Here is a 23,775-nt window from a genome sequence, read left to right as displayed (position 1 = left end):
CGTGAAGCATGGAGGTGGAAACATCATTCTTTGGGGATGCTTTTCTGCAAAGGGGACAGGACGAGTGCACCGTATTGAGGGGAGGATAGATTGGGCCATGTATCGCAAGATCATTGCCAACAACCTCCTTCCCTCAGTAAGAGCATTGAAGATGGGTCGTGGCTGGGTCTTCCAGCATGACAACGACCCGAAACACACAGCCAGGGCAACTAAGGAATGGCTCCATAAGAAGCATCTCAAGGTGCTGGAGTGGCCTAGCCAGTCTCCAGACCTGAACCCAATAGAACCTCTTTGAAGGGAGACCTTCTAAAATACCGGTACTTGTCAATGAGCCAAAACATATATATTTTTTAAGGAGTGCCACAGCTGCCACGTGCACATGATTTAACCTGTATCTGTAGGCTAGTGTATGTGTACCTTGGTGTGTATTTTGTCTACAAGTAGGTTCATTCTATTGGGTAAACACTCATTCTATTAGGTAAACACTCATTTTGTTTCAGGATGCCCATAGTTTAGTCATTTTCAAAGATGCTGGTTGGCTGTTGTATATACACTAGTGGTGACTTTTAGATAGTTCTTTCACCCTTGGGCCACTGTAGCACGCTTAGTTAGAGGACATATAAACATCTGGTGTTTGATTTGTGACTGATATTTGTTTGGATATTTCTTTTCAAGTCCAGGAAATCATTGCACTCTAATAGATTGTAAATCAAATGTTCTGTTAGACAAAAGACTACAAACAATAGTGGAACAGATGAATATCGGTAATTGTTGTTAATACAACAATGATACTACTTCAATGTTGGCTGAGTGTCATGATTGTAATATTGTTTGTTTTTCCCGCTCAACAGGCTATGATTTCTCTGAGGTGCTGCGATGGTTCGGAGAGCGGGTGGACCGCATCATCCTGCTCTTCGACGCCCACAAATTGGACATCTCAGACGAGTTCTCTGAGGCCATCAAGGCTTTCCGTGGCCAGGATGACAAGATCCGTGTGGTGCTGAACAAGGCAGACCAGGTGGACAGCCAGCAGCTGATGAGGGTCTACGGAGCTCTGATGTGGTCCCTTGGGAAAGTCATCAACACACCCGAGGTGGTGAGGGTCTACCTGGGCTCATTCTGGGCCAAGCCCCTGCAGAACACGGAGAACCGGAGGCTCTTTGAGGCAGAGGCCCAGGACCTCTTCAAGGACATCCAGGGCCTGCCCCGGAACGCTGCCTTACGCAAACTCAATGACCTCATCAAACGAGCTCGACTTGCTAAGGTAAGGTGTTACTGTAACTGTACTCCCCCAGTACCTACTCTGCCCTGCCCATTCTTGTGCTGTCCCTGGAGGCCAATAGTCCTAATAAGACCCATGTCTCTATTAGTGATTGGGGGGGGGATTATACAGTTACATATCTCAATATTGTTTTGGACAATATTATATATACTTTGACTCGATTTGAAAATATTTTACATTTTTTGCTCAGCTGGCGCTAGTCGGCTGTACGGAACCTTTGCAAAAATGTTTCATCCTTGTTCTCTATCTTTTTAATTAGTGAGCCAACATGTTTTCAGCACCAATCATTTCCATGACTGATCAAAACTAATTTTACAATGCAATCTCATCTCTCTTCAGGAGACATAGTGTGCAATATGTTTGGAACATCAAATCGCAGTAGAACCGCAGTATCAAATTGCAATAAATATAGAATCGTGAGAATCGCTATACATATTGTATCGGCACTTAAGTGTGCTTAAGATCCCGGACTACAACTTTAAGTCTGACCATGTGGTCTTACACCTGTGTTGTTCTTGGCCTGTTGTGCAACATGAACACTTCCTCTGGGATCCCTGGTTTACAGTATTTCCATTCAGACTGGTACTTAAGTCTCCCTGCAGCACACAAAGCAATTTATCCAGAACAGAGGAGGGCCATTCCTCAGAGTGTACCCTTATCTCTTCCGCAATATTTTCCAACTGGCCAGACAAACAGAAATCCAGCAGCTCTCCACATTACTTCCTGCTATGCTGAGAGTGTGTGAAACCATGTGAGGTAGTAAAGCACTCCAGGTTGGCCCTGCCGGTCTCGGTCACCCCCCACCCCTGGTCAGAGAGGAATGTATGAAGTCCTGAAAAAAACCGAGGCCCATATTTACCCACCCTCTGAACCTCTTCCTGCCTGCCTGCTTGTAAGCACTGGCACTCCAGCCTCCAGCACCATAGTGTTCACGCCAACCCTGTCTGTCTCTGTCCGTCCGTCTCTTTGCCCATCCCACAATGCCTGCCTGCTTCCAAGAGGAATAAACATTCTCATATTCTCTGGAAACTAAAAGGCACAACCTTACTTTATCCCCAGGAGCGAACTTCCTCCCAAACCTACTTTATTGAGGAAATGATTGTGTAAACACCGGTGTTGTTGAATGTTCCCCCTGGCAAGGACATTTACAAGGTGGAGTCGCACTTGCAAACATGAGGAACATATTGATAACCCTGCGGGTCCAACAATGCTTGGAGGTTGAAGGAACCTGGTGAATTAATGCAATCAGCTTCTATCTGATGTATTCTGTTTTAACCCACCTTATCATTTCCCCTTATACAATTTCAGTTCACAAATACACTGTACAAGTCTCATCGTTGATAATGGCTGTCCCTGGCCGTGACCCCATTCTCTGAGGGTGTCTCCGGGGGAGTTTAGACATGTGAAAAACGCATTTCCAATTCACACATGCGTATACACACTTGTAGATGTGTGAAATAGGACAAATGTAATCACCCACCAAATCATTATTATTATTATTATGAAACCAGATGAAAATATCAAGCATGTAGAAGGAAGAATACCACAAAGATGTAGACAAAAGTTGTATCAAAAGCAGCATGACCTCATACATACAGTGTAATAGAACCTTATTTGAATATGTGGAAAGCTGAAATCTGGAAATTACATAAATAGACAAGTGGCTCAGGCTTGACCATACTAATACTCTCTCTCTCTCTACATCTCTCCCATAGGTGCATGCCTACATCATCAGCTACCTGAAGAAAGAGATGCCGTCGTTGTTTGGGAAGGAGAAGAAGAAAGAGGAACTGATCATGAGACTTCCTGAGATCTACACCATACTGCAGAGAGAGCACCACATCTCCCCTGGAGACTTTCCCAATGTCGTCAAGATGCAGGTCCGCTGGGTTACCATGCCCCCCAAATTCAGAATAATTCATATGGTTACTTCCCAAATGGCACCCTATTCCCCTGCACTACCTTTGACACAAAAAAGAATAGGGTGCCATTTGGGACACTAGGCAGGTTGCAAGATCAAATCCCTGAGCTGACAAGGTAAAAATCTGTCGTTCTGCCCCTGAAAGCAGTTAACTCACTATTCCTAGGCCGTCATTTAAAATAAGAATTTGTTCTTAACTGACTTGCCGAGTTAAATAAAAACATCATAGATTTTTATCTAGTTGCAACTCAGTGGCTCATCTGAAATGCAGAGTATTATCAAAAACCATATGTACCCATAGTCATTTCAGTCATCTTGCATACCTCAACATGAGTAGTGAAACAGTACTTGCAGATACAAGTAAAGGGGCAGATGGAGGGTGCAGATCTCAAACATCAACAGTTCATCAAAACTTCATCATTGGGCATCGTTTAGCACTGCTGGACGTTGCCATCCAGTTGAAAGCGAGAGACGGCCACACCTCTGGGACCTCCCCAGCTCTGTGTGAAAGCAGCTGTTTTCTGTCAGCTACAGAGAGTAGAGCGAGCCAGGCGTCAGAGGCAGACTGAGCCTGGCTTTGGATTAGGAAGGGAAAAGCTCAACTCGTTGAACATAGAGAATCACCACAGCACTTGAAGTGAGAACAGTGCAGCTGGTTGTGAGACATTGTCTTGAGAGAATGCTCCACCATTGATCAGTGTAGTGTGTACTGGTCCCTGAGGAGGACTGTAATTCCCTGTCCTGTTATTGTGTGTAGAGGAGAGGGGCCACCTGCCATAGTCTCAAATTTCTCTGCTTTTTAGTCATGGGTGTTTACTTAACAAAATGTTCAACACAGCACCGCCGAGACTTGAGACGTTAAGCCAATGTAACCGTTACATATCCTTTGGTCATCCCACCCTAATCCTAGCCCTGATATGACTGTAGGGTCCATTAGACACCACAATAATGGAGTCATATCAGGGAAAGCCTAATCCCTGCTTTACAGATGTGGCCAAGAAGTTTCCTCATATAAACGACAATGGACAGCTCATGGCCACCCAAGTCAGTCAGGATCAATATATACTACATGACCACAAGTATGTTGACACCTGCTCGTCGAACATCTCATTCCAAAATCATGGTAATTAATATGGAGTTAGTTCAGATTTGCTGCTATAATGGCCTCCACTCTTCTCGGAAGGCTTTCCACTAGATGTTGAAATACTGCTGCGGGGACTTGCAAATACAAGCCACAAGAGCATTCGTGAGGTCGGGCACTGGTGTTGGGCGATTAGGCCAGGCTCGCAGTCGGCGTTCCAATTCATTCCAAAGGTGTTCGATGGGGTTGATGTCAGGGCTCTGGGCAGGCTAGTCAAGTTCTTCCACACCGATCTCAACAAACTATTTCTGTATGGACCTCGATTTCTGCACGGGGGCATTGTCATGCTGAAACAGGAAAGGGCCTTCCCTAAACTGTTGCCACAGAATGGAAGCACAGAATTATCTAGAATGTCATTGTATGCTGTCGTATTAACATTTCACTTCACTGGATCTAAGCGGCCTAACGCAAACCATGAAAAACTGCCCCAGACCATTATTTCTCCTCCACCTAACTTTACAATTGGCACTATGCATTGGGGCAGGTAGTGTTATCCTGGCATCCGCCAAACCCAGATTCGTCTGTCGGACTGCCAGATGGTGAAGCGTGATTCATCACTTCAGAGAACGCATTTCCACTGCTCCAGAATCCAATGGCGGTGAGCTTTACACCACTCCAGCTTACGCTTGGCATTGCGCATGGTGACTTTAGGCTTTATTATTATCAAATCAAATGTTATTTGTCACATGCAAGTCGGCGCATTTCTGTCAAATTCTTACTTGACAGGCCCTTAACCAACAATGCAGAGGTTTTTTTTAAGTAAGAAAATATTTAATATTTTTTTAAATAAAAAGTAGAATAAACCAAAGTTTTTAATTTATTTTTATTTCACCTTTATTTATTTAGTTGAGGACAAGTTCTCATTTCCAACTGCGACCTGGCCAAGATAAAGCAAAGCAGTTTGACAAATACAACACAGTTACACATGGAATAAACAAACATACAGTCAATAATACAGTAGGAAAAAAGTATATATACAGTATGTGCAAATGAGGTAGGATAAGAAATGTAAGGCAATAAATAGGCCATAGTGGCGAAGTAATTACAATATAGCAATTAAACACTGGAATGGTAGATGTGCAGAAGATGAATGTGCAAGAAGAGATCCTGGGGTGCAAAGGAGCAAGATTAATACATAAATATAGTATGGGGATGAGGTAGGTGGATGGGCTATGTACAGGTGCAGGGATCTGTGAGCTGCTCTGACAGCTTGTGCTTAAAGCTAGTGAGGGAGATATGAGTCTCCAGCTTCAGTGATTTTTGCAGTTCGTTCCAGTCATTGGCAGCAGAGAACTGGAAGGAAAGGCGGCCAAAGAAAGAATTTGCTTTGGGGGTGACCAGTGAGCTATACCTGCTATGGTGACCAGTGAGCTGAGATAAGGCGGGGCTTTACCTAGCAGAGACTTGTAGATGACCTGGAGGACGGTGGGTTTGTCGATGAGTATGAAGTGAGGGCCAGCCAACGAGAGCGCACAGGTCGCAGTGGTGGGTAGTATATGGGGATTTGGTGACAAAACGGATGGCACTGTGATAGACTGCATCCAATTTGTTGAGTAGAGTGTTGGGGGCTATTTTGTAAACGACATCACCAAAGTCGAGGATTGGTAGGATGGTCAGTTTTACGAGGGTATGTTTGGCAGCATGAGTGAAGGATGCTTTATTGCGAAATAGGAAGCCGATTCTAGTTTTAATTTAGGATTGGAGCTGCTTAATGTGAGTCTGGAAGGCGAGTTTACAGTCTAACCAGACACCTCGGTATTTGTAGTTGTCCACATATTCTAAGTCAGAACCGTTCAGAGTAGTGATGGTGGACGGGCAGGCAGGCAGGTGTGGGCAGCAAGAGGTTGAAGAGCATGCATTTCGTTTTTCTTGCATTTAAGAGCAGTTGGAGGCCACGGAAAGAGAGTTGTATGGCATGGAAGCTCGTCTGGAGGTTAGTTAACACAGTGTCCAAAGAAGGGCCAGAGGTATACAGGTGTCGTCTGCGTAGAGGTGGATCAGAGAATCACCAGCAGCAAAAGCGACATCATTGATGTATTCAGAGGAGAGAGTCGGCCCGAGAATTGAACCCTGTGGCACCCCAATAGAGGCTGCCAGAGGTCCGGACAACAGGCCCTCCAATTTGTCACACTAAACTCTATCAGAGAAGTAGTTGGTGAACCAGGCGAGGCAATCATTTGAGAATCCAAGGCTGTTGAGTCTGCCGATAAGAATGTGGTGATTGACCCTCACTTGGGGAATGCTATTTGTTTTAGTTAACTTTGCAACAGTATCAAAAATAAATTTTGTATTGTTTTTATTCTCCTCAATCAGGTTGGAAAATAGGCTGATCAGACATCAGTGAGAGCTTTTCGATATTGCATGTTACTGTCTTTCCAAGCTTGTCGGAAGACTTCCATTTTGGTGGAGCACCATTTCCGTTACAATTTTCTGGAAGCTTGCATCAGTGCTTGGTTAATTTCTGTATACCAGGGAGCTAGTTCCTTGTCAGACCTTCCTTCTTTTTTTTGAGGTGTCATTGCATTTAGTGTATTACAAAGGTTATGTTTAGATCCTTGGTTAGGTAGTTAACTGATTTTTGTACTCCCAATGTCCTTGGGTAGGTAGAGGGAGCCTGGAAGAGCATCAAGGAAACTTTTGGTTGTCTGAGAATTTATAGTGCAGCTTTTGGAGTCTGAGCAAATTATTTGTTGCCAACGTAAAAAGATGATGATCCGATAGTCCAGAGTTATGAGGAAAAACATTTAAATACAAAATATCTATTCCACAGGACAAAATAAGATCCAGGTTATGATTGTGGCAATCCATAGGTCCTGAGACATGTTGGATAAAACCCACTGAGTCAATGGCTCCAAAAGTATTTTGGAGTGGGTCTATAGACTTCTCTATGTGAGTATTGAAGTCACCAAAAATTTGAATACTATCTGCCATGACTACAAAGTTCGAAAGAAATTCAGGGAACTCAGTGAGGAACACTGTATACGGCCCAGGCGGCCTGTAAACAGTATCTATAAAAAGTGATTGGGTAGTCTGCATAGATGGGAAGCCGTTGTCTTACTGCGGGGTTCTCAAACCCTGTTCCCGGAGAGCTACTGTGCTGGAGAGCTATTGTCACGCCAACCCTAATATAGCACACCTGATTGTATTAAGCTGGTTGATAAGCTGAATCAGGTTAGTTACAACTCGGCTTGGAATGAACCCCTACAGGAGGGTAGCTCTCCAGGAACAGGGTTGGAGAGCTCTGTCTTACTGTAATGTGTTATTTTGTGAAGCAGGACTAGATTACAAATGACATTGATCCCTGTTTCTTAAACTTTCTTGCTGTCTTTGTTTTTCAGGAGCAGCTCCAGCACTATGACTTCAGCAAGTTCCCCTCCCTGAAGATGAAGCTGATTGAGTCTGTGGACAAGATGTTGGCTAACAAGATCTCCGGCCTGATGACCATGATCCGTGACGAGGAGAGCATGGCACCCCCCGCCATGGTGAGCGGTGGGGCCTTTGAGGGCTCCCAAGACGGTCCCTTCGGCCAGGGCTACGGAGAAGGCATCAGCGCCGGGTCTGACTGCGAGGACTGGATCGTGAGCCGTGACAAACACAAGTACGATGAGATTTTCTACTCCATGAACCCCATCAACGGAAAGATCAGTGGAGTCAATGCCAAGAAGGAAATGATGAACTCCAGTCTGCCCAACACAGTCCTGGGGAAGATCTGGAAGCTGGCGGACTGTGATAAAGACGGCATGCTGGATGACGAGGAGTTTGCCCTGGCGCAGCACCTGATCAAGGTGAAGCTGGAGGGGTACGAGCTGCCCACCGAGCTACCTCACCACCTGGTGCCTCCCGCCCACAGGAAGAACGAGGTCGCTGACATCCTCTACAACCATGACGAGAACTAAAGACAAGCCAAAAAACACCAATGGAGAGGACACTTCAACTCTATTGTGTCCCAATGCCCAAACTTGTGCACTATGTAGTATGGTGTAGAGGTTGACCGATTATGATTTTTCAACGCCGATACCGATTATTGGACGACCAAAAAAAGACGATAACGATTAATCAGCCGATTAAAAAAAATGTATTTGTAATAATGACAATTACAACAATACTGAATGAACACTTATTTTAACTTAATATAATATATCAATAAAAATCAATTTAGCCTCAAATAAATAATGAAACATGTTCAATTTGGTTTAAATAATGCAAAAACAAAGTGTTGGAGAAGTAAAAGTACAATATGTGCCATGTAAAAAAGCTAACGTTTGAGTTCCTTGCACAGAACATGAGAACATATGAAAGTTGGTGGTTCCTTTTAACATGAGACTTCAATATTCCAAGGTAAGAGGTTTTAGGTTGTAGTTAATATAGTATTTATAGGACTATTTCTCTCTATACCATTTGTATTTCATATAACTTTGACTATTGGATGCTCTTATAGGCACTTTAGTATTGCCAGTGTAACAGTATAGCTTCTGTCCCTCTCCTCGCTCCTCCCTGGGCTCGAACCAGGAACACATCGACAACAGCCACACTTGAAGCAGCGTTACCCATCGCTCCACAAATGCCGCAGCCCTTGCAGAGCAAGCGGAATAACTACTCCAAGTCTCAGAGTGAGTGATGTTTGAAACGCTATTAGCGCGCACCCCGCTAACTAGCTAGCCATTTCACATCGGTTACACCACCATTTGGCTGATAGGCTTGAAGTCATAAACAGCGCTGTGCTTGCGAAGAGCTGCTGGCAAAGCGCACGAAAGTGCTGTTTGAATGAATGCTTACGAGCCTGCTGCTGCCTTACATTGCTCAGTCAGACTGCTCTATCAAATATCAAATCATAGACTTAATTCTAACATAATAACACACAGAAATACGAGCCTTTGGTCATTAATATGGTCGAATCCGGAAATTATAATTTCGAAAACAAAACGTTTATTCTTTCAGTGAAATACGGAACCGTTCGGTATTTTATCTAATTGGTGGCATACCTAAGTCTAAATATTCTTGTTACATTGTACAACCTTCAATGTTTTGTCATAATTACGTAAGATTCTGGCAAATTATTTCGCAATGAGCCAGGCGGTCCAAACTGTTGCATATACCCTGACTCTGCGTGCAATGAACGCAAGAGAAGTGACACAATTTCACCTGGTTAATATTGCCTGCTAACCTGAATTTCGTTTAGCTAAATATGCAGGTTTAAAAATATATACTTCTGTGTATTGATTTTAAGAAAGGCATTGGTGTTTATGGTTCGGTACAGTCGTGCAATGATTGTGCTTTTTTCGCAAATGCGCTTTTGTTAAATCATCCCCCTGCGTTGCATCGATTATATGCAATGCAGGACACGCTAGATAAACTTGTAATATCATCAACCATGTGTAGTTAACTAGTGATTATGATTGATTTATTGATTGTTTTTTATAATATAAGTTTAAGTCTAGCTAGCAACTTACCTTGGCTTCTACTGCATTCGCTTAACAGGCAGGCTCCTCGTGGTGTGCAATGAGAGGCAAGTGGTTAGAGCGTTGGACTAGTTAACCATACGGTTGCAAGATTGAATCCCAGAGCTGACAAGGTAAAATTCTGTCATTCTGCCCCTGAACAAGGCAGTTAACCCACCGTTCCTAGGCCCTCATTGAAAATAAGAATGTGTTCTTAACTGACTTGCCTAGTTAAATAAAGGTGTAAAAAAAAACGTCCAAAAATACCAATTTCCGATTGTTATGAAAACTTGAAATCGGCCCTAATTAATCGGCCATTCCGATTAATCGGTCAACCTCTAGTATGGTGTGATGTATTGGCATACTAAGTCGTGTGCTAGTGTGGCTTTTGGGATGCTTGTTTTTTTTGTCAGATTTGACCCCTCCTGTTAGACATTGATCCAGGATCTAGTATTATGCAGTAATCCTACTAATGTTGGAATTAAAGGCTTTTTTTTGCCTTGATATTTTTGACTTACTTTTTTTTATTAAAAAGTTGGTTGGTTAACTGTCTTATCAAGTGATACAGAGTCCCTCAGTTGATTTTTTTTTCTTTTTTCTATTCTTGGCAGTTTCGGGTATACCAACACATTTTCTTAAAGATTTGAAGAATCAGTTTCTCAGATATATTTTTAGATGCATGGCAACTGAGTGTTTATGAGCCAAGTCATATTTTTAACCTTTGTCCAAAGCTTTTATTTTAATCAATGAAGGATTTATTCAAAGTATGGACACGGCACTCAAGTTAAGTGAAAGTTAAGTTGTATATTTATCCAGGAACAGTGTGTACCATGCTGCCAAAATGTTTAAAGTAATATTTTAAAATAAATATATTTCAAAATTGTCTTAAATATGTTTAGTATGTAGTCAAATTATAGAGGAAGAAAGTATGTGGAAGTGTGTTCCTGAACAATTACGTGCTTGGAAAGATTTATGGGTGGGAGAGGTTGATGTGATAGACTGGACAAAGGTTAGAGTGCATCTCCTCTTGTTTTAACAGTCAATGACAATGGAAGTGTCTTGGCCAGTTGACCTACTGGGAAAAACAATTTTTTTCAGAGAGCACAATCTGGTTTTGCAAAATTACTGCCGTTGCTTCAATACTAGAATTTCTGCAATTGTTAAGAAAAAAATATGGGTTACCAAAACATATTTTTTATGTTTGTGTGCTTGTGACAGGAGTGTATTTCTTGAGGAAAATGATACTCACAACAAGCTTATGATTGTGCCCTGTCCGTATAGTCAAAAAGGCTGCACTGTGTCTTCTTACCTTGCCAGCTTGTAGACTGGATATAGAAAAAATGTAATTCTTAAAAATGATTTCAAACCTTTAACAATTATCTGAATGTAAAAGTTACAATTTTATTTTGAAGTGTGTTTTTGTAACATTGTTATTTGAATAGTTGAACAATAAGTCCTGTTGTATTTTACTTCATCCAGGTGGCTTGATGATCATGGGTCAGAGAGATTTCCGTATTAGTCAGCCACCACCCTATGTTTTCATTATACACTGCCCAGAACAGAAGTGCTCCGTGCGTACAACACTGTTGCTTTTGGGGAATGTGCTTGAGTGTATATACCTACCTGTCAACATTCAGTCTAAAGTGAAAAAAATAAATACATTTAATAGTTATTGCATATAATTTCCTCTCTTGGGAGGTGGAGGCTTTTTTTGCTCATTGTATAAAGTGTTGCATCAATCATAATGATGAATTGTGCAGGAGACATATCGTTCTAAACCTAAACGGTTATATTATATTCCCACTTATGTACAGCCTCAACATTGTACATTACCATTTGTAAGGAATCCTACTATATAGATTCCTTTGTATCGTTCAAGGAATGTGTATATACAGTGGGGCAAAAAAAATATTTAGTCAGCCACCAATTGTGCAAGTTCTCCCACTTAAAAAGATGAGAGAGGCCTGTAATTTTCATCATAGGTACACTTCAACTATGACAGATAAAATTAGGGTAAAAAATCCAGAAAATAACATTGTAGGATGATTTTTTATGAATTTATTTGCAAATTAAATTCCCTGTCTTAGGTCAGTTAGGATCACCACTTTATTATAAGAATGTGAAATTGTCAGAATAATAGTAGAGAGAATTATTTATTTCAGCTTATATTTATTTCATCACATTCCCAGTGGGTCAGAAGTTCACATACACTCAATTAGTATTTGGTAGTGTTGCATTTAAATTGTTTAACTTACCTTGAGTTTGTTGTATTTAAGCCATTTTGCCACAACTTTGGAAGTATGTTTGGGGTCATTGTCCATTTGGAAGTGTCACGACTTCTTGTCTTGTCTTGTTTTCTTGTCTTGTCTTGTTTTCCTACGCACCTGGTTTCAATTCCCTCAGTATTAGACGTGTATATAACCCTCTGTTCCCCCCCCATGTCTGTGTGTGGAATTGTTTGCTGTTTCGTGTATGTGCACGCTAGACAGGTTTGCGCTGGGTTATGTCAACCCATATTTTTAGAGTTTTTAGTGCCGTGTGTTTTGTTCGCCGAAATAAAAGGCTCCTTTGGCTACCCAACTTCTGCTCTCCTGGGCCTGACTCCCTTACAGCCAGTTACGCATACTTAACAGGAAGATCCATTTGCGACCAAGGTTGAACTTCCTGACTGATGTCTTGAAATGTTGCTTCAATATATCCACATAATTTTTGTTTCTCATGATGCCATCTATTTTGTGAAGTGCACCAGTCCCTGCTGCAGCAAAGCACCCCCACAACATGATTCTGCCACCCCCGTGCTTCACGGTTGGGATGGTGTTCTTCGGCTTGCAAGCCTCCCCCTTTTTCCTCCAAACATAATGATGGTCATTATGGTCCGAACAGTTCTATTTTTGTTTCATCAGACCAGAGGACATTTCTCCAAAAAGTAGAATATTTGTCCCCATGTGCAGTTGCAAACCGTGGTCTGGCTTTTTTTATGGCGGTTTTGGAGAAGTGGCTTCTTCCTTGCTGAGTGCCTTTCAGGTTATGTTGATATAGGACTCGTTTTACCGTGGACATAGATACTTTTGTACCTGTTTCCTCCAGCATCTTCACAAGGTCCTTTGCTGCTGTTCTGGGATTGATTTGCACTTTTCGCACCCAAGTACATTCATCTCTAGGAGACAGAACACGTCTCCTTCCTGAGCTGCATGAAGGCTGCGTGGTCCCATGGTGTTTAAACTTGTGTACTATTGTTTGTACAGATGAACATGTTACCTTCAAGCGTTTGGAAATTGCTCCCAAGTATGAACCAGACTTGTGGAGGTTTACAATTTTTTTCTGAGGTCTTGGCTGATTTCATTTGATTTTCCCATGATGTCAAGCAAAGAGGCACTACTTTTGGAGGTAGGCTTTGAAATCCATCCACAGGTACACCTTCAATTGACTCACATGATGTCAATTAGCTTATCAGAAGCTTTTCCAAGCTGTTTAAGGCACAGTCAATTTAGTGTATGTAAAATTCTGACCTACTGGAATTGTGATACAGTAGGTTATAAGTGAAATAATCTGTCTGTAAACAATTGTTGGGAAAATTACTTGTGTCATGCACAAAGTAGATGTCCTAACTGACTTGCCAAAACTATAGTTTGTTAACAAGAAATTTGTGGAGTGGTTGAAAAATGAGTTTTAATGACTCCAACCTAAGTGTATATAAACTTGCGATTTCAACTGTGTGTAAATATTCCATTAAATATAATCTGCCGTTTCCAGCTACAATAGTCATTTATAACATGAACTATGTCTACGCTGTATTTCTGTATTTATGTTATTTTAATTTACAAAAATTGTGTTTTCTTTCAAAAACAAGGACATTTCTAAGTACCCCAAACATTTGAATGGTAGTGTATATATATAATCTATCTACAGTACATTCGGAAAATATACAGACCGCTTTACCTTTTCCACTTTGTTACGTTAAAGCCTTATTCTAAAATTGATTTAAAAAAAATTTTCCTCATCAATCTACACACAATACCCCATAATGACATTTTTGCAAATGTATTAAAATTTTTCATCTGAAATATCACATATACATAAGTATTCAGACCCTGTACTAAGTACTTTGCTGCACCTTTGGCAACCATTTCAGCCTTGAGTCTTCTTGGGTATGACGCTAAAAGCTTGGCACACCTGTATTTTGGGAGTTTCTCCCATTCTTCTCTACAGATCCTCTCAAGCTCTGTCAGGTTGGATGGGGAACATCGCTGCACAGTTATTTTCGGGTCTTTTCAGAGATGCTCGATCAGGTTCAAGTCCGGGCTTTGGCTGAGCCACTCAAGGACATTTAGAGACTTGTCCAGAAGCCACTCCTGCGTTTTCTTGGCTGTGTGCTTTGGACGATCAACCTTTGCCCCAGTCTGAGGTCCTAAGCGCTCTGGAGTAGGTTTTCATCAAGGATCTCTGTACTTTGCTCCGATCATCTTTGCCTCGATCCTGACTAGTTTCCCAGTCCCTGCCGTTGAAAAACATTCCCACAGCATGATGCTGTCACTTTAGGTGCCTTTTGGAAAACTCCAAGCAGGGTGTCATGTGCATTTTCCTAAGGAGTGGCTTCCAACTGACCACTCTACCATAAAGGCCTGATTGGTAGAGTGCTGCAGAGATGGTGGTCCTTCTGGAAGGTTCTCCCATCTCCACAGAGGAACTCTGGAGCTCTGTCAGAGTGACTATCGGGTTCTTGGTCACCTCCCTGTAAAAAGGCCCTTCTCCTCGATTGCTCAGTTTGGCCGGATGGCCAGCTCTAGGAAGAGTCTTGATGGGAGCTTCAATGCTGCAGACATGTTTTGCTACCCTTCCCCAGATCTGTGCCTCGACACAATCCTGTCTCTGAGCACTACGGACAATTCCTTCGACCTCATGGCTTGGTTTTTGCTCTGACATGCACTGTCAACTGTGGGACCTTATAAGGACAGATGTGTGCATAAAAAATCACATCTTTAGCAGTGCTGGCAGTACTCCTCTGATCTGCTCTGTTGTCAGTGGAAGCACCTTCTCATAGTGGCACAGTTTGGGGGTGCATAGTATTGCTGTGGTGCATATCTCTGCTGGAACAGTGCCGTTTCTCTCACCGGTGGTTCATATCTCGGCTGGAACTGGGCTACTTCTCTCACCTATGGTTCTTATCAATGTTGATTGAACTGGACGGTTTTTCTCATCCGTCCTAGGCCACGAGCTGGCCAGTGCTGCTGCGGTGGACCTTGTGCTTGAAAATGCATTGTCATGTTATCCTGTCCTCTGCTTGGTGTTGGGGGATATTGCTGCGGTATAAACACAGGTTGTTGAATGGATTCTCTGATTCGTGAGACTTCAGCACTCAAGTTCTTTAACACCATCTTATCATACCTCAGTTATTTTAGCTATGATACCAGGTCAGGGGAACGTTTTGGTGAGTTCTGTTTGGTGAGTTCTGAGGGCATTTCTCTTCAACAGGGGCCTCATCAGTCTGAGCTGATTGGATAGTGGCGGGCCAATGTGACATGGGCATTTTCCTTTTGTTCTGTTTCTCTGTCTCGTTAGCACATGCAGTGTTCAGTTTCTCTAGAAGCAGCTCATCTGTTGTTTTTGTGTCTAAAAGATATGGCTGCATGTACGTTCTTGTGTTGTCATTTTGTAGACCAGTTAGGACAGTATGCATGAACATGCTCTGGTCCAGTGCTGGGTCATACTTAGGACCAGACTTTGCTGCTGTGAGGCAAACAGGATTTTCTGTATCAGATCTAAGGAACAGATTAGGAAGTTTTGTGGGGTCTATTTGCTGCTCTGCACTTATGATATGAGTTGGCTATACAGTTCTGTTGCACAGTACTCTCCTCAGTATGGGTATAGTCAACTCTGACTTCCCTTCCAGATAGCGCCGCTTTTGCAGCCCTTGTGCAATAGCTCTTTCCACTGCATCCACCATTTCTATCTCTGGATACCCTTTATTTAGTTCGTTTTTGATTTGGTGAGCAAGGCTGGAGAACGTGAGTCTTTCATTTTGGCCTGGTTCACATATTTGACCGGATATCTTGAACTCTTTGCGCCTTACTGATGGCGTGTCCCTGCATTTGCACTGTGTTTTGTTGGAGGGTGGCCTGGTTTGTGTCAGTGTCAATTCCATTTTTGTTAACGAGCCCCTGCATCTCACTTTCTTTTTGTTCAAGTGAAAGCCTTAACTTCTCTAGCTCTGTTTGTAGTTTGAGTTCTTCATTTTAATTAGCTTTGGCCATTGAGATAAGGTCACTAGCCTCCTGCATCTCATTTAACATGTCTTTAAGGTTCAACAGTTCAGACATACCATCATCTTCTAGGTCTTCAAATCAAATCAAAAAAGTTGACAACACTTTCTGGTTTTCTTTTACTGAATTGACCTTGCTGCTGCCTGATGTTCACTCTGACCTCAGTGTCTGTCGAACCTCCACTATAGTCATCTGTCACGCTGTCATCGAGTTGGTTTTGAAGATGGATGTCTTCCTCGCTCGTGGAGACGATCTTACAGGCTGACCACACCGATCGCGTCGCGTGTGTGAGTGTTGCGATTCAATTATTTCACCCACATAGAAGCAGGTACCCACTTGCCATCTCCTCATTGGTTATACCCACGTGGGTGACTGAAAGACGAACGAGGTCAGTGGCGGTAATGCACCTAATTTATGAAAGTTGCCAATCGCAATATAAAGTCAAAAGAAGAAAAAGCCTGGAAGGCAGAGAGATGACTAGAAATGATTCGGTTGACCGTTTTATGTGTGGATTAATTGGCGGAGTAGAGGACCTTGTGAGTTTCAGGTAAAATAACAACTCAATGTTTATATCCCAGGAAAAATTTGCTAGCAACAGCATGCTAGCTAAATAGGACAAATTAGCTAGCAAATGCAAGCTAACTAGCTAAATTGCCATAAAAGTTTTAATGCTTTTCGACCTGTCCCCAAATTAATATAATTGGTTAAGAGTTTGTTTTGATATTTTAACCTGCGTGTCATGATCGCGTTTGGTGTGGGGGGACAAAATAGATTTATGCCCGATGGCGCACGTGCCCAGCCGGTTTGGGTTCCGTGTTAGGTGCATTCATCTCAGCGGAGCCTCAAATGTTATACCCCTGAAAGGGGAAATATATAAATAAATAACTTGTAACGGTTCTTTTCATATAAAATCACCCATTTACATAGGTACAAAATAATGCTTTAGATTACAACAACATTCACATTTCCCAAAACTTTTCCATTGTTCCCACTCACACACACACACAAGACCTGTACGCGTGGTCTCTCTCGGGCATGCTCTGATCACGAAGTCACCTCGTGCAAGTGAGCAGCCTTCTAGCAAGCTATCTAGCAAAACAGCTAATGGCTACGAAGTGGTCTAAACATACAACACATTTTTTGTTTTAAACATATTTGCTACTGACTAAATAACACACAGTAACATTCTAACATGAACAAATACATTCGAAATTACATTCATACCTGAAAGGGGGAAATATTAAAATATATCACACAGATATTTAGCTACAGCTTCAAGTCACTTGTAATGAGTAAGCTGGGATGCCCGGGTGCGCCTCTATAGGAATTCCTAGGTATAACCAATCGAACTCAGATAGAGCACACAGATCGCATAATCAACATTTAGATAAATTAATAGCATATTACTTACTGGTACACATTATATGATTCTGTATTATTGTTTTGTTATTATTAAGACACTTTTTTAACTCAATCACATAGGCTGTGCCTTCTTATCTCAGAAAAGTTAGAGAGGAGCTGCAGGCCAAAACTGAGGCCTAAAGTACAGTACACTAGCCAAGGGACTTCATGCTTTATGAAGTCTAGACAGCTAACAGTGCACAGTCTTGGTCAATATGTAACCTCACTCTGTCATCAATAGCAGGAAGGACACACCACCCTCTGGAGAGAAAGAATAGAACTACCGTAATCCAAGCTCTGACATAAATATTGCACCAGACAGACCCATCAGATACACTGGAAGGGAAGAGACAGGCTGTCTTTTTATAGCATTCATTTTGTTTAATGTTCCATTTCTACAAAACAAAGGTGCTATCTACAACCCATAGGAAAACCATTTGAATAATATTTTTTGTTCCATGTAAAACCCTTTTTTGTTTCAGGTCAAACTATTTTGAGTTCCATGTAGAACTCTCTGGGGAAAGGGTTTTACGTAGAACCCAATAGGGTTCTACCTGGAACCAAAAGGTTTCAAACCTTTTTTGCACTGACTCTATGCACACATACTGGAATCTACCCACACACTCACACATACTTACACTGACACTCCAACACACACTTACACACACACTGCATACGCCCACACACACATAACACACGCACTCATGCATTTTCACGCCACACACACACACACATACACACACAGTTTAACACTCACCACATACGCTGCTGCTACTGTCTATCCTGTTGCCTAGTCACTTTACCCCTACCTATAGGTACATAGTTACCTCAATTACCTCGTACCCGTGTGTATGGACTCGGTACTGGTACTCACTGTATATTTATTCCTTGTGTCACTATTTGCAATTTTAAAAAATCTATGTCTTTAACTCTGCATTATTGGAAAATTACCCGTAAGTAAGCATTTCACTGATAGTCTACACCTGTTGTTTACAAAGCATGTGAGAAATACGATTTGATTTGACTTGACTTGGAACCAAAAAGAGTTCTCCTACGGGGAAGTCGAATAACCCTTTGGGAACCCTTTTTTCTAAGACTGTAGGGAAGATAACATTGTTATTCAGATCCCATCACATCCCTTTAAGGAACAGAAGGTGGCGAACTTAAATGGTCAGAATATAACACTGTTCTTTGTATTGTATGTCCCTCTCTTTTCTTTGTGGATACAAGGCATCATACTATATGATTCAGATGCATGGCTCACCATGTGTATTTTAAATGCCTTCCTTTCTCCTTCCCTTTCCTACTCTCTCTGTCTCTTTCTTTCCCCTGGCTGTTGTTCTGTTGAAATCTGCTCATAAGCAACATACAGTATGCCTTGAATGTCCTGGTAGGTCATGGACATGTTGCAGACAGATAAGCACTCCACTTTACTGGCATTACCCATGCACATCTGACTATTAAGAAACCTGGATCACAAACACACCAAGTTAACCTGAATTTGTATTTGCATTGTCAACTAACTTTTTTGACTCATTACATATGCTGCTGCTACTGTTTATTATTTATCCTGTTGTCTAGTCACTTTATCCCTACCTATGCACATATCTACCTCAATTACCCCATACCTTGCGCATCGACTCTGTACGGGTACCCCGTGAATATAGCCAAGTTATCATTACTCGTTGTGTATTTATTATTACTTTTATTATTACATATTTTACTTTTCTATTATTTCTCCATTTATTTTCGCTCTGCATGGTTGAGAATGGACTGTAAGTATTTCACTGTTAGTCTACACCTGTTGTTAACAAAGCATGTGACAAAGAAGATTTGATTTGACTCCTATTGTCACAACATGGCCATAGGAGTTGGCTATACAGCACAAACATATCTGGGCCCAGGCTGTAGTGCACTGTACTGTACTAATCTACTCAAACCTGAGCCTTGGCTTGGTGCTGGTAGCTACCCCACCCAACAGCCTTCCAGCAACCTTCCAGTCCACCACTGTGGTTCCAGAGAGACCAAGGCAGACCAGTCCTGCTTAGGCTCTCCCATAATTACCCAGCTAGCTGGCAAGCAGAGAGGAGAGTCAATCAACAGACCTGGGTTCAAATACTATTTGAAATATTTCAACTATTTTAGTGTTTTCTCTTGCCTGCCTGGAGTGCCAGATGGGCGGGGGTTGCAGTTGTATGGCTATTCTTTTGTTCCATTATACCAGACAAGCTTAATCAAGCACATATCAAGTATTTGCAATTAGAATAGTGTTTGAATAAGAATAGTGTTTGAATTAGAATAGTGTTTGAACCCAAGTGTGGCTGTCAGGAGGTAAAACAATCTGTTCAGAGACATATGATTTCCCCGGGGTCTGGATTAGGGAGTGGCCGTCACACTGGTCGGAAGGGAGAGGAGAGAGTGGGAAAGGCATGGGAGGAAAGCAGAGGAGAGGAGGGTAGAGGAGAGGAGAGGAAAGGGAGAGAGTGGAGGAGAATATAGGGGGAGGAGAGGAGGAGGAGATGAAAGGAATGGAAAGAAGAAGAGAGAGTGGAGGAGAAGATAGAGGAGGAGGAGAGGATATGAGAGGAGAGGAAGTCTGAGTGAGGAAGGGAGGGCTGCTTGTCTGAGTCACACTTTAATGGAGAACATTGGCAGCAGACCAAACTAACAGGCCCCAATGTCAGAGCAAAGCCTCAGAGCCCAGGCTGGGTCTGCAGCTGGCTGGCTGGCAGTCTGACTGGGCTGCAACCAGGCTAACGTTTCCTGCCCCTCCTAACCCAATGTCACGAAATTACACAGGTCAGTGAAAATAGACACCCCAGTATGTATTAATTGTATTTTTGCAGAAATGGCTAAGGTGACGACGAGTTGATCATAATTTCCTTCCTGACTTGCACAATCTGTGAATGAAATTGTTCATCACAACCACTAATCATATTTCTAGGAAAGAGATGTGCAGATTTTGATAGGTTGACTGTAACTGGTGGTGCTAGCTGCTGTATCGCATTTTTTCAACCATTCTACAAATTTCTTGTTAACAATCTATAGTTTTGGCAAGTCGGTAAAGACATCTACTTTGTGCATGACACAAGTAATTTTTCCAACAGATTATTTAACCTATAACTCACTGTATCATAATTCCAGTGGGTCAGAAGTTTACATACACTAAGTTGACTGTGCCTTTAAACAGCTTGGAAAATTCCAGAAAATAATGTCATGGCTTTAAAAGCTTCTGATAGTCAATTTGAGGTGTACCTGTGGATGTATTTCAAGGCCTACCTTCAAACTCTGTGCCTCTTTGCTTGACATCATGGGAAAATCAAAAGAAATCAGCCAAGACCTCAGAAAAAGAAATTGTAGACCTCCAGAAATCTGGTTCATCCTTGGGAGCAATTTCCAAACGCCTGAAGGTACCACGTTCATCTGTACAAACAATAGTACGCAAGTACGGTTGGGGCGAGCGGTCGCATCTACACTTCGGTCCGCAGGTAGTATAACTTTTCATTACATTTCATTACATTTCGTTATAGTACAACGGTTTGATTTGTCTTATCTTAGCAATTTCTTCTTAGCTAGCTACATAGCCGTCTTTGTATCAACGACAATTGCATATTATCGTATTTCGTCGTCCTAACGTATCTGCCCAGCAGCTAGCTAAGCAGCTAGCTAACATCCACTGTCCACTAGCACTGTAGAAACTATTACACTCAACTGAACGACTCGATTAGCGTAGTGTCAGCTAGCTACATAGTTGTCTTCGCTGTCTTTGTATCCAAGATAATTGTGCAGTTTAGAGTGTGTAGACTTAGAGTGATTATCTTAATTTACCGAGGTTAGCTAGCCAGCTATTTGTCGTCCTTAACGTAGGAAATGCTGCTAGCTAGCTAGCCAACAGCTAGCCAACCTCTACCGAATTGAACTCCAACTACCCGGTCAACATTCCGCGTCGCTCCACAGGTAGTATCACATCTTTCATTTCACTTCATTACAGTACAACGGTTTGATTTGTTTGATCGTAGCTAGCCAGCTACATAGCCGTCTTTGTATCTAAGACAATTGTGTAGTCTAGAGCGATTTTCTAGGTTAGCTGGCCAGCTATTGTCAGTCTTTCAACGTAGCTAGCCAGCTAGCCCCCGAATAGCAGCACTGTAGTAACTATTACAGTACAACGGTTTGTTTTGTTTGATCGTAGCTAGCTAGCTACATAGCCGTCTTTGTATCTAAGACAATTGTGTAGCCTAGAGCGATTTTCTAGGTTAGCTGGCCAGCTATTGTCGTTCTCTTAACGTAGCTAGCCAGCTAGCCCCCGAATAGCAGCACTGTAGTAACTATTACAGTACAACGGTTTGTTTTGTTTGATCGTAGCTAGCTAGCTACATAGCCGTCTTTGTATCTAAGTCAATTGTTTAGCCTAGAGCGATTTTCTAGGTTAGCTACATCGCAGCCACTACCAGCTAGCCTACTCCAGCAGTACTGTACCATTTCAATCATTTTAGTCTATAAGATTCTTGCTACGTAAGCTTAACTTTCTGAACATTCGAGACGTGTAGTCCACTTGTCATTCCAATCTCCTTTGCATTAGCGTAGCCTCTTCTGTACCCTGTCAACTATGTGTCTATCTATCCCTGTTCTCTCCTCTCTGCACAGACCATACAAACGCTCCACACCGCGTGGCCGCGGCCACCCTAATCTGGTGGTCCCAGCGCGCACGACCCACGTGGAGTTCCTGGTCTCCGGTAGCCTCTGGAACTGCCGATCTGCGGCCAACAAGGCAGAGTTCATCTCAGCCTATGCCTCCCTCCAGTCCCTCGACTTCCTGGCACTGACGGAAACATGGATCACCACAGATAACACTGCTACTCCTACTGCTCTCTCTTCGTCCGCCCACGTGTTCTCGCACACCCCGAGAACTTCTGGTCAGCGGGGTGGTGGCACCGGGATCCTCATCTCTCCCAAGTGGTCATTCTCTCTCTCTCCCCTTACCCATCTATCTATCGCCTCCTTTGAATTCCATGCTGTCACAGTTACCAGCCCTTTCAAGCTTAACATCCTTATCATTTATCGCCCTCCAGGTTCCCTCGGAGAGTTCATCAATGAGCTTGATGCCTTGATAAGCTCCTTTCCTGAGGACGGCTCACCTCTCACAGTCCTGGGCGACTTTAACCTCCCCACGTCTACCTTTGACTCATTCCTCTCTGCCTCCTTCTTTCCACTCCTCTCCTCTTTTGACCTCACCCTCTCACCTTCCCCCTACTCACAAGGCAGGCAATACGCTCGACCTCATCTTTACTAGATGCTGTTCTTCCACTAACCTCATTGCAACTCCCCTCCAAGTCTCCGACCACTACCTTGTATCCTTTTCCCTCTCGCTCTCATCCAACACTTCCCACACTGCCCCTACTCGGATGGTATCGCGCCGTCCCAACCTTCGCTCTCTCTCCCCCGCTACTCTCTCCTCTTCCATCCTATCATCTCTTCCCTCTGCTCATACCTTCTCCAACCTTTCTCCTGAGTCTGCCTCCTCAACCCTCCTCTCTTCCCTTTCTGCATCCTTTGACTCTCTATGTCCCCTATCCTCCAGGCCGGCTCGGTCCTCCCCTCCCGCTCCGTGGCTCGATGACTCATTGCGAGCTCACAGAACAGAGCTCCGGGCAGCCGAGCGGAAATGGAGGAAAACTCGCCTCCCTGCGGACCTGGCATCCTTTCACTCCCTCCTCTCTACATTTTCCTCCTCTGTCTCTGCTGCTAAAGCCACTTTCTACCACTCTAAATTCCAAGCATCTGCCTCTAACCCTAGGACGCTCTTTGCCACCTTCTCCTCCCTCCTGAATCCTCCTCCCCCCCCCCCCTCCTCCCTCTCTGCAGATGACTTCGTCAACCATTTTGAAAAGAAGGTCGACGACATCCGATCCTCGTTTGCTAAGTCAAACGACACCGCTGGTTCTGCTCACACTGCCCTACCCTGTGCTCTGACCTCTTTCTCCCCTCTCTCTCCAGAAATCTCGCTTCTTGTGACGGCCGGCCGCCCAACAACCTGCCCGCTTGACCCTATCCCCTCCTCTCTTCTCCAGACCATCTCCGGGGACCTTCTCCCTTACCTCACCTCGCTCATCAACTCATCCCTGACCGCTGGCTACGTCCCTTCCGTCTTCAAGAGAGCGAGAGTTGCACCCCTTCTGAAAAAACCTACACTCGATCCCTCCGATGTCAACAACTACAGACCAGTATCCCTTCTTTCTTCTCTCTCCAAAACTCTTGAACGTGCCGTCCTTGGCCAGCTCTCCCACCATCTCTCTCAGAATGACCTTCTTGATCCAAATCAGTCAGGTTTC

The 23,775-nt window shown here is 43.1% G+C and overlaps 1 protein-coding gene across 1 annotated transcript in view; it reads left to right on the top strand.

Moving 5' to 3' along the window:
• Positions 1–12,362, top strand: part of LOC135525669 (EH domain-containing protein 4-like) — a 46,644-nt gene extending 34,282 nt beyond the window's left edge. The window contains exons 4-6 of the mRNA XM_064953431.1: positions 852–1,264; positions 2,998–3,162; positions 7,683–12,362. Of these exons, the coding sequence (XP_064809503.1) occupies positions 852–1,264; positions 2,998–3,162; positions 7,683–8,240 (1,136 nt within the window). The 3' untranslated portion in view covers positions 8,241–12,362. The remainder of the gene's footprint in view (positions 1–851; positions 1,265–2,997; positions 3,163–7,682) is intronic.
• Positions 12,363–23,775: the final 11,413 nt, after the last annotated feature.

The sequence above is a fragment of the Oncorhynchus masou genome, chromosome 32 (assembly GCF_036934945.1).
Source record: "Oncorhynchus masou masou isolate Uvic2021 chromosome 32, UVic_Omas_1.1, whole genome shotgun sequence".
Lineage (NCBI taxonomy): Eukaryota > Metazoa > Chordata > Actinopteri > Salmoniformes > Salmonidae > Oncorhynchus > Oncorhynchus masou.
Note: the sequence above shows the minus strand (reverse complement) of the source record. Positions and strands in the feature narration are given on the sequence as shown.